This window comes from Myotis brandtii, unplaced genomic scaffold (genome assembly GCF_000412655.1).
Source record: "Myotis brandtii unplaced genomic scaffold, ASM41265v1 scaffold48, whole genome shotgun sequence".
NCBI lineage: Eukaryota > Metazoa > Chordata > Mammalia > Chiroptera > Vespertilionidae > Myotis > Myotis brandtii.
In genome coordinates this window covers 6,203,916-6,216,436 of record NW_005368341.1, presented here as the reverse complement: position 1 = coordinate 6,216,436, position 12,521 = coordinate 6,203,916, and the positions used below count along the sequence as shown (strand labels likewise).

Below are 12,521 nucleotides of genomic sequence, written 5' to 3'. Positions count from 1 at the left end.
TTTTTTTTTTTTTGGTAAGAGAACATTTATTTGGTAAATCACAGAGGTAGAAGAAGTAATTCCTACAAGAATGGGCTTAAGAAAGGAGTTATGGAGGTAAAGGAAGGGCCTTTGGAGCTTGGGAGTGAGGAAGCTCATGGTACAGTGCCTGGGGCAGGGAGGGCTTGCTCCTCAGTCCTAAGGGTTTTAAGGTGGAGCCTTGCTCTCATGATGACTGTTGGTGAGAAATTGGGACAAGGAGAGCAAACAAACACATAGAAGTAGTTACCTGTTTTTTATTTCCTCTCTCATTTTAAGGCAGTAAACTGTAGTATTCTTCTAGTCCCGAAAGTTCCCTCGAAACTTCATTTTAAAGTCAACTGCATGTTCCCATGGAAACAATGTTCTAATTAGTTGGTGAGTGGAGTCTGACCAAGGACTTTTGCTGAATAATTTACTGGGGTGTTTACTCTGTTCCTGGAACTTTGCTAGCCACAGGGCTATAGAGGCAAATAACACTTGGTGTCTCCCTTCTCTTGGGACTCCAGTCTGGGAGAGAAAGAGATGTATTTAATATTCACTACTTTGGCAGAAGTGTTGTATTGAGAAATGTCTAGTGGGGTTTCTAAAGTATTAGTGATTCTATGAATCACCTGGGTTGCTTGTTAAAGTACAGTGCCTGGTGCTAAATCAGAAATACCTATTCATTAGATCTGTGGTAGGGCCCAGTAATCTTTTTTATTTTTTTTTTTATTTTTAATTTCCCTGGATGGTGTTGATGGAAGTGATCTACGGATAATACCCAGAAATAGTGTGTTCTTTAAAGCATAGGGAGTTAGGAAGACGGCATAGAGGAGTTAATTCTGAAAGAGGGTATTGGTTTCTTTAGTTTCATCAGAAAGTGGAGTGTGTGTGTGTGTGTGTGTGTGTGTGTGTGTGTGAGAGAGAGAGAGAGAGAGAGAGAGAGAGAGAGAGAGAGAGAGAGAAAGAAGAGAGAATGAGAGCAAAAGACAGAGAGAGAAGGCTACGTGGAGTATTCTGGGGTAATGGAAGACTTGGGGGTGAGGCAGACCACCTTGTAATAAAAATTGTACATGACTGGTAGTATTTTACAATAAAGGACAAATAAAATACACCTCTAATATTTAAAAATAAGCAAGTTCTGCTCTAAGTCTCAAATAGTCAACCTAAATGTACCCTATATTTTGATTACTAATAAGGACATCAAAGGGACAAAAATGAGGCTGTAGTATAAATCTCTCCTCAAATTCATGTACCAGCATAATTTGCTTGCAGACTAACTTTCTGGACTTTAGGTATCTGCTTTGAATAGCCTACTCTTAAAAAGACATTTTTAAAGAAAATTTAAATTGCTAACGTCTTTCCATCTTGATCATTTTTCCTGGCACAAATGAGACTTTCAGAATACCTCAGTTGATGGGAATACGGAAAGTACCAGATACCAAAGAGGTAAAAAAATTGTAGAAAGCCCTAACCGGTTTGGCTCAGTGGATAGAGCATCGGCCTGCGGACTGAAGGGTCCCAGGTTCGATTCCGGTCAAGGGCATGTACCTTGGTTGCAGGCACATTCCCAGTAGGGGGTGTGCAGGAGGCAGCTGATCAATGTTTCTCTCTCATCGATGTTTCTAACTCTCTATCCCTCTCCCTTTCTCTCTGTAAAAAATCAGTAAAATATATTTAAAAAAAATTGTAGAAAGCAATGAGACATGCGATGTGAGTCTCAATTATGCAATATAAATTGGGTGCATCAGTGAGAAATAGGTAAATTCAAGGGGTTACTTATATATTAATTAAGCAGTTAGTATTATTTTAAAATCTTTTATTTGCTCATTTGGTTGATATATTAAACTTGTGGATTTTTGACCATTTTACCAGGTTAATTTGGTAATAATTAATAGATAAGTGCTTTTAGAGAATTCTTTTTGTCACTCAAGTGTTTTTTGTTGTTGTTATTTTAAAATCATGGTTAAATTATATGTCAACCATTAGTTTTGAGGTGCCATGTGATACTATTATTTCAAACTACCAAAAGTACATCTTTACTTGACTTAATAGTACTATATGTATTAAATGGCATGTTTTTAGAATATCTGTTCTATATATTTCAAAGCAAGAGAATTTCTATTTTTAAGGTGGTGGTTTCTACTTTAATAAGTATAATCTTTCATATTATATTCTGCTGCACAATTCAGATTCTTCTCATCTTATTTTTTTAAGGGTCTGAAAAGCCCTCCAGAGAGCCTCAGTGATCTTGGTGCCATTGAGAGTCTCCGCGTCCCTGGAAAGGTATCGATCTACATGTGTGAGCATGACTTTTCGCTTCCTTAAGAGAATATTATGGTCTTTGGGTAATAACTGATTCAAAGATGCTTTTCCTTCCCACAGTCAGATGATGGTTATAGTAAGCTGGGTACATTTTATAGTGCAGGAGGCTTGGGGCTCATTTTTGCTTCTGTTACTCATTGGGATGAAGTATAATTCATTATAGTTAAGCAGCAAATGCAAAGTTGACAAATTTAGAGTTTACTATTATATTAAATTCTTAGCCTGAAAGCAGTTGTGTGTGTGTGTGTGTGTGTGTGTGTGTGTGTGTGTAAGTGTGGAGAAAAGATTTTAAACTACAAATAAAATTTATGTTAAAAAATATAGGTCTGTTCAGATTATCTATTCTATCTTGAGTGTGCTTTGGTATTTTGTATCTTTCAAGGATTTTTCTCATTTTATCTAATTTGTCATATTTGTTGGTATAAAGCCTTTCATCATATTTCCCTCCTATCTTTTTAATATACATGTATATTAAATGTCATCAGTGGTGGTCAGTGCGCATCATAGTGACCAGTCATTCCCCAGTTCAGTTGATTTGCATATTAGCCTTTTATTATATAGGATATATATATAATCTTATGATTTATCTGCTGTAATTTGGAGAAATAAAATGAAATAATATACTTCTGTGCTGAAACACTCTGAGTCAAAAATCATAGTTAATTATGTTTTTGTTACGGAGGAGAGAGTTTTAAATAAGTAGCTAAAGCATAACTTATACCAAAGTATAGATATCTTAGAATTTAGTCCCCTGATACTCATTTGAGCTGCTCAATTTATAAATTCTGTAGGTGTTTTTGAAGGCTCGCTGGCTTCCCCTCAGGAGATTTATTAACCATTGTTAAGTAAATAAATCCCTGCGGGTTCTCTCTGGGTCCTTGCCACTTGGAGCTGCCTCCTTGAATAGCAGCACCATCACAGATTAAAGCTTGTTCTTCTGAATGTACGCTCTTGTGATTTTCAATTTGTGGATCATACGTATTTGAAACGATTGTTTGGTTTCTGTGGCTGCCATTGGCAGTCAGAAGGCCTCTTGTCACACCTCAGTGTCAGCTGCTTACGAGGATAATCCCCCATCTCTTTGAGGTGCTTTACCTCCCAAAGTGAATTTTGTATTTACTGCTTAGTCTTTATTTTAGGTCTGACCCAAACTAACTCTCCAAATATAATAACATTCTAGCCAACCTTTTTCCATTAAATGGCTCAGACAAAAACCTTAAAGAGGCATTTTGAATAGTTTTTTGTAATGTAGTAACATTGGGAACTAAGAGATAAACTGTAAATCCTAATAGACAAATAATTCTCTTTATTTCTTTGACCTAAGAAATAAAGATTATCATGCATTATGGTTATGCATACTTTGAATTAGATTGCCTTAGATATTTCATAATTAATGCAAAATTGATAACTGAGCCTCTTTTTTTTTTAAAGCACATAACTGTGTTGCCTAAGAACTTTCTGTTGTCTTTAAAACATGAGCCATGATATTCTTCCAGTAGTAATAGGAAGTGAATTTATGATGCTCTTACTATATGGCCTTCTTACTGAGTTCCCACCCTTAGCCCCCTCAGTGACCAGTGGTGTGTACTTTTCAGATGACTGGCGCTGGGTAGAGAGACAAGTCTGGGATCACAAGGTCAACAACTGTAAAGCCTGGGAATTGGTCTCATTGACACATACTAAGAAGCTAAGTTAGTTAAATTGTAAAAGTTAATAGTAAAATCAGTATTAATGCTCTAAGCTTAAGTTTGGCCTTACACTAAGAAAGCCTTATACGCTTCTTGTGCCTGTTTGTTCTCTCCTGAAACATCACAAGTGCTGCAGGGTGAGCCGACTGCTGCCTTCTACTCTGGGTAGTTTTGAGAACTTCAGAGTTGTGGAGTGGCAGAGCTCTAGTTAGTAGACTAAGTTTGATATAGGTGCAGTTGGCAGTCAGTTCTGAAATTAAAAGTTAAGAGGACTCATGTTCAGAAATTTCCTACACAGCATAGTGTGGGCTAGGGGAAATTTTCCCCTTTTCCTTCTCAGTTCTTCTGGCTGGTCTGATCAAATTGACATGAGACAGATTAACAGGAGGAAACAATAACATTTATTAAGTTATTGGATAGCTTAAGAATATGGGACTGGAGGACACATGGGGCAGTTGAAGCTTACATGACATCCTGAGCTAAGGAGAAAGGGGGAGTAGCGGTTGGGACATCAAAGGGCAGGAAGGTAATTCACGTTGGGATAGCAAAGCAAATGTTTGGTAAACAAATGTTTGCTGGGCCACCTTTAACAACGGGACACGGAGAGGGCTGCGGTCAAACGGATCTTGCTAGGTTCCTCCCTGTATATTACACTTTGTTCAGATTAAACTCAGTCATCTGTCATGATAGCTCCCTTCCTTAAGCAGGTCCTCTATTTACATTCTTTTGAGCAGTTAGGGGGAAGGTCAAAGTGTCTTCCTGACTCTTTCATTTTCTTAAAAGTAACGAGCTTAAAGTAATCAGTATCCCCAAAAGGCATGTTTTAGGGTGGCAAACTCTGCTCCTCTCAATAGCTTGGTATAACTTGAATGTTGAGTATTTTTCATAACTTAGATGTTACCTTATAAGTAGGATATATATATATCTATATATATATCTATGTATCTATCTATATCTATCTATATCTATATCTATATCTATACAGTGGGGTTTAATGAATCCCCTAAAATTATTTATCTTATAACTGGAAGTTTGTATTCTTTGATCAATATCTCATTTCCTCCAACCCTGAAATCCCTGGTACCCACTATTCTGGACCCTATTTCTGTAAGTTTTGCTTTTTTAGATTCCACACATAAGTGATATGATACAGTATTTGTCTTTCTCTGTCTGACTTATTTCAATTAGCATAATGCATTCTCCATGTGACAAATGGCAGGATTTCTTTCTTTCTCATGGCTGAATTTTACTATTTCTGTGTGTCTGTGTAACATATTTTAATCCATTCATCCATTGACTTAAACTTAGATTATTTCCCTAACTTGGCTATTGTGAATAATGCTGCAGTGAAAATTGGACTGCAGGTATCTCTTCAAGATCCTGTTTTTATTTATTTTATATTATATGCCCAGAAATGGCATTGCTGGGTAGTAGTATGGTATTCCATTTCTAATTTTTTGAGGAACCTCTATACTGTTTTCCATGGTGGCTGTACCAGTTTGTAATCCCACCAGCAGGGTACAGGGTTCCCTTTTCTTCACACCCAACCAACATTTATCTCTTGTCTTTTTTATAATAGCCATTCTAACAAGTGTGAAGTGCTGTTTGTTTGTGGTTTTGATTTGCATTTTTCTGATGATTAGTGATGATATACATGTTAAAAAATTTACTTTTATATAATTGCTTTAAAATTAATGTTCTGGTTCTTGATGATCTGAACTTTATTGGCTTAAAAAAGATCTTTAAAGTTTCAAATTATTAAAAGCACTGAAACAAAATATAAAATATTAATTTGAAATGACTATTTTAAAATAACATTTTTATTTAATAAAAAATTAATATGTAGTGTGAACAGAGAACATGGTAATCAGAAAAAGTACCAAAAAAGAAAGTCACCAGTGTTAACAGTCAAGGTTGACATCGCCTTCTGGTGTTTTCCCTGTGCATATTCAGTAAATTAGTTGAGCATTTACTATGCGCTCCGTTCCCTAGGGACTGGCAATAGCAAGTAGTCTTTTCCAGAAAACAAAAGTCTTCTGTTGTCAGAGAGCTTACTTAGGTTCAAGTAGAGGGAAAACAGTAAACACAGAGATTGCAAATTGTGACAAATTCTATGAAGAAAATAGGGTGATGAGATAAATTTCATGAAGCTGGGGGTTATTTTGCATTAAGTAGTCAGGGTAGGAAGAACCCTCTTTTTATTTGTTTAAAAAATGGTATTATACAATGTTTTGGAGCTTGGGTTTTAAGCAATAAAATGTATTGCAAAAAAATGCTTACATTATATTATAGTAGTATATATAGGTTTAAAACGCAAGCTACCCAGTAGTGAAGCTTAGGTAGGTATTTTTTTTAACTTAATAATAATTTATACCTGTTATAATGGCTGTTAACAAAAACACAAGGAATAACAAGTGTTGGTGAGGATGTGGAGAACAGGAAACCTTGTGCACTGTTGGTTGGAATGTAACTTGGTGCAGCCACTGTTAAAAAACATTATGGTGGTTCCTCAAAAAATTAAAAAGAGGACTACCATATGATCCAGCAATTCCACTTCTAGGTATTTATCTGAAGGAAATGGAAACACTACATTCCCACGTTCATTGTAGTATTTTACAATAGGCAAGATATGGAAACAATCTAAGTATCTATTGTTGGATGAGCAGATTAAAAATATACACAATGGAACATTATTCAGCCATAAAAATGAATGAAATTTTGCCATTTGGGACAACATGGCTAGGCCTTGAAGGCATTGTGCTAAGTGAAATAAGTCATACAGAGAAAGACAAATACTCTATGATCTCACTTTTATGTGGAATATAACAACAACAACAACACACACACACACACACACACACACACAAGCTCATATATAAAGAGACAGATTGGTGGTTGGCAGAGGTGGAGAACAGAAGGTGGGCAAAATGGGATACGGGTGAAGGGAATCAAAAGGTATAAACTTCCAGCTATGAAATAAATAAGTTAAGGGGATGTAATGTATAGCATGGTACCTATAGTACAGCAAGAAAAAAATTCTGTAACTATGTATGGTGATGGATGTTAACTAGACTCATTGTGATGATCATTTCATAGTATTTACAAATATCAAGTTATTATGTTGTATATCTGAAAGGAATATAATGTATTATCAGTAATACTTCAATAAGAAAATAGAACATTATCTTAGCTTGAGTTCCCCTGATATTCTAGTGCAAGAAGTAACAAGAAAAAACAGTTTAAGCTTTTTAAGTAGTCAATGTATACTTATATAGAGAAACTTTTAATTTTTAAATAATGTATTGATTATTTTGAGAGAGAGAAAGAGAGACATCGATTTATTGTTCCACTTATTTATGCACTAATGTATGTACCCTGATTAGGGATCAAACCTGCAACCTTGGCATATCGGATTCATGCCTAACCAACTGAGCTATATGGCCAGGGCTAGAGAAACTTTTAAACATTAACTTCATTTAATAGCTCAACCTTACTCAAGTATAGGTAGAACATAAAAAAGGCATTCTTGGTCTTTAGGAATAAATTCATTTCTATTTCCTTTTCTTGTCATAATGTCTTTCTAAGTTGTAACAAGGAATTTTGATTTTAGTGGGGTTTTCCAGAAAGAAATAGTTTAGCTTGGGTTGTATTACATTAAAGTTTCTAGTATAAAGGATAAGTAGGAGGAAGATATTCGGATGGATCATATGAAATGGTTGTTTGGGTTTAAAATGGTCTAATTGGCAAATTTCCTATGGTTGAACTCACTGGAAAAAGGAAGCTAGAAGGAAAACTGAAGAAGGGCATTAGGTGTGCTTGGTAATCCAGAAAGTACGATTGATTTTTTTTTTTTGAGAACTATATAAATTCTAAGTGGGGAGAAACCTTAGAAATCATGAGGTACAGTTTTTGCATTTTGTAGACACAATGACACTCTATCCCATTTTAAGAGGAGATGTGAGTCAAATAATCCATATACTGGAAATTTGGAACTTTGGTGGAGAGAATAATATAGAAAAGTTAAAAAAAATTAGGATTGCTTACAGAAGTTGCTTTAGGAAAGGAAGCTTTATGACAGACTTCAAAAATTGTAGCTTAAATAGTTCAGAGCCAATGGTGTCCAAATTGCTGCACGTTAGAATTAGCAGCACCCAGGCCATTCCCCTTTCCAATTAATTCAGGGTCTGGGGTGGAGCCAGGTGCCCCATTCCTGTTAGTTCACAGTCTGGGTGGAGCTGGGTGTCAGGAATGTTTAAGGATCCCTGGTGATTCAGATGTGGAGCTAAGTTTAGGAACCATTGACCAAAGAATTAATAATGAGAATTGATTAAGGGGAAGTATTCTAAAAAAAAGGAAGTTATTTCAAATTAATGGGATTTTCATGCAATAGTAAGGGTATAAGAAATTAATTGATATAGTATTTACTGACTAAATTTGTCAATCATTTAAATAAATTTATACTTTTTGAATTATGTGAAAGGTTTCTACTTATTTGGTTATAATAATTATGAACAAATTTATTAGAATATATAATAATCATAATAGCTACATGGTTAGCAGTTATAGAATTTATTAGGACTATATTTGAGAGTATTATTTGTTAAATACTGATTAAAAAATAAAATATCACTATTCAGAACTTTTTAAATCTACATCTAAACTTTAAATACTTTCCATAGCACTTCCACAATGGTTACATATCATCAATGTGAAAAAGAGTACCAATATTAACATTATTTTATGCATTTTTACTGAAATATTTCTTTCTGATATTCTTTAAAGATAAGGTTTGTTTAAGGCCTTGATTTCACTAACTTATAAATACAAATAGGACTCAAGCTATGTTTACTATTAACTATGTCTTTGATTTTTTTCATTTAAGAAAAATATAAGGCAAGGGGACAAAAGAAATATCTGTTGTAGTTAAAACTTGAAATATATTTGTCTAAATAAAATAAAGTGTTTTTGTTTGTATGCTTAATCCATCCCACAACTATTTATTTAATACCTGCCTACTCTGTAGTGTTTCTATTTGTTAGCATTCTGGGAGTTTGGGCAGAATGTGTTTCCTAGCATTTAAAATACTTCTGTGAAGTAAGATAAATGGATTTGCCTTCTTAGTATCTATGAAAAAGAGCCCTAAAATCACACACTAATTATAATTACAGAGCTTTGTTTTCAGTACTTTACCACGAATAAGAAAAGTGTGCTGAATTAAGAGCCAAGAGAGCTGGATTCAAATAGTGAGTTAAACATTCAACTTATTAAAGGGAAGTCATTTTAATTGCTTTCTGATTCGGTGTCCTCATCTGTGAAAAGATGTGATTAGGCTAGATGATTTTCAGGAGCTTTTTTAGCTCTGATATTTTCTATATTGTAATATTTGTATGAGATATATAAAAATACATATTCAAAAGAATGCACTGAGCAATTTTTTGGAAGATGAGTATATTGGTATCTGTAATAGACAAGATAAGTATTGAAATTTATGACTAGGGGACTTTTTTAGCTTTAGTGATTGGGATAGAAACTTTTAATTTAGGATTACATATCATTTAAAACAGGTATCTTGCAGGTGGTACCGAGGGACTCTACCATGCCTCTGCAAAATCATTTAGAGTTTTTCTTAGGCACTCATGGCTGACAATATTTAGCTGTGTTGTTTTAAACCACTAATGAGATTAGGCTCCTCTGGCTTTCAGAAGCTTTGATATTTTAACCCTTCTTTTATAGCAAATCATAAAAGATCATTCACACAGTGCATTTGGCAATCATTTATTGAGCCACGGTCCCTAAGTTTTGAAGATGCAAAGAGGTATAAGACTGTTCCTACTTCAGTCTGTGTGGGAGAAACAAGCAAAAATAGGTAATTGCTGAATAGTGGACGAACAGTTAAGGTCTGTATTAGAGTATGCACAGTGGGAGCACAGGCAGGAGAGGATTTGAGTAGGCAGAAGTTAATGCAGGATCTGCTAGAGTTGGCAATGAATTTATTTTAGAAGGATAACTAGTGTGTAGGTGAATTTTTTAGTGGAAATCCTGGACACTAGGGTACTGATTAAAAAGGAGGTTTAGAAAAAGAGAAGCATTAAATTTGAGAGATTTAAAAAGCAGAATTTAGGAGTGAGGACTTTATTGGATGTGGAATGTGAAGGAATGGGAAGCACTGAGGTTTTCGGACACGGATTGAAGCTGCTGTGATGTCTTTTCTCAGAATAGAGAGCAATTCTTGTTTTAAGAAAAAAAATATTTTTATTGATTTCAGAGAGAAAGGGAGAGGGAGAAAGACATAGAAACAAAAATGATGAGAGAATCATCCATCAATCGGCGGCCGCTCACACACCTCCTGCCGGGGATCTAGTCTGCAGCCCTGGCATGTGCCCTGAAAGGGACTTGAACCGTGACCTCCTGGTTCATAGGTTGACGCTCAACCACTAAGGCATAAAGCCAGGCAGATAGTTCTTCTTTTAGAGAGGCTCTGAAAAGATGTTTGAAATCTGAATGAAAACAAAATTAAGAGTTGTACAGTGGATTTTTCTCTCAATTTGTCATGTGTCTTTTCTTCAGTATGAACTCCAGATAGACAGGCATGTGGCAAATAGCTTGATGTTGTTCACAGAAGCTGAGAAATTTAAATATCGCTTAAAAATATTGCTGTCTCTAAATCTATTGTCTTTAATGTTTTTCTTTCCATATGAATAAATTTAGGAAATACTTGTTAAAATATAATTATTGAATGAGAGAAGTAAATAAAAATATTTGGCAGAGTATAAAATATGAAAGTTTTGCTTTCTAATTTTCTGTGCATTTTAATAACTCAGTACAATTCTATGAATAAAATTAATTTTATTTCATGATCTATATCAATATCTTTTAAAGACATTTTAAAGAAATATCTCTAAAAACAAATTTGTGTATATTTAGAAGTCATTATTGCATAGAAAGTGATTAAAATACATTATTTTATCAGTTATGTGTGGTATAAAGTGGGGTTAAAATAATGCCGCTTATTTTTATAACCTTTTATAAAAAACTAAGTCGTTTTGCTGAAACCTCCTTTCAAATTGTAACCTCACTAGTCTTCCACTAGAGGGCACTGAAAGACTGAAGAAAAACGGGCTAGGCTTTAAAAGCTATGTTTTATTTAAAACACACAAATACAAACTGATGAACCGCTGCCTTGATGGATTATTATTGTCGTTCTAGTGGGATTTTAAGAAAATATGCCATTTCCCCACATAATCAGACATCTGGCAATTCATTACAAATTTATATGATATATGTATGGTTTTAGGGTATCTGTGCTCTTGAATCCTATTTCATTTGGAAACGGAAAACCCATTTTTGTTCAGTGAGTGATGATTTTTATAATGCTGATTGAATATTAAAAATTTATGCATTTGTTCTTCCTTTTAGATTGTGATAGCTAAACTTTTCTTTTGCTCTCAATTAGAGCTCTAATGTGATATTAACTCTGATGAGACTATGATTTCCATTTTTAGAATTTATTATAACAGAATAACTTTCTTATGGTTGACTGATGAACAGTACAAACAGTTAAAAAATAGCCTTTGATAAGCTATATCTTGGGAAACCCAAATTCATACTATTCAAGTGTAAAAGTTCTCCCTTTTCTCTCTATACCCTCCCTGCACAGTGTGTTCTGCCATTCAGGTATGTGATGTGAACTGTGGTCTAACAAGCTAAGTGCAGAAACTGAAGTTGGTTTGCACTTCATATTCCACTTTATAATTTTTCTGTGGAGTTTTGAAACCTCATCTGTGAAATGAAGATTTTGTATTCATCGTTTAGTTTGAATAAAAACCTGCTGCTGAGGATTATAAGCTTCCAAGCTGTTCTATGGGCTTAAAAATTAGGCTAAATTGTTTTTCAAAATAAAAGAGAGTATTTTATTTAATAAGGTAAGGAGAACCATTAAGTTGTTTATAACTTTTTACACATATGAAAGTGAATAGAATTGAAAGTCCTGAACTTAGGTTTGAATTTCTAATTAATGTGGTATTTTGTATAATTTGAAAGTAGTGGTTAAATGCAAAATGTAATCTTTTCTTTTTCCCTTCTAAACTTGAATATGGTCCCTTAAGAGATGAATCCTTAAGTGAGAAATTGCTTTGTAAATTTATAGCCTACTTCCTTAGAAACCATAAATACCTTGGAAATGTTTTATAACACCTTACACTTGAGGGCTCCACTTGTTTTGTAGACTTGAATCCTCTTATAAAACCTTTTGTTGTTATGTTGAGAGGAATAATGGCTTGGCTAAAATGTTGACTTAAATTTCTGATTGTTTTTCTTTATTTTTCATAGAGTTATATTTATGATGTGTATTTTTTTATATGTATGTTCATGTAGCTTTATCTCAAAGATGATATAAATAGAAAAATAGGCTAGGTAATATTATATGCAACCTTATAGTGTATTGTAACTGCTAGAAGAGAGACTCTAAAATATCGAATAACTTCTTTGTTGTCTACCACTTTCCTAAAA

General features: G+C 34.2%; 1 protein-coding gene across 1 annotated transcript in view; it reads left to right on the top strand.

Annotated features, from left to right (window-relative positions):
- The window catches only part of VPS50 (VPS50 EARP/GARPII complex subunit), a 113,406-nt gene that overhangs the window by 5,114 nt on the left and 95,771 nt on the right, over positions 1–12,521 (top strand). The window contains exon 2 of the mRNA XM_005876157.2: positions 2,218–2,286. Coding sequence (XP_005876219.1) covers positions 2,218–2,286 — 69 coding nt within the window. The remainder of the gene's footprint in view (positions 1–2,217; positions 2,287–12,521) is intronic.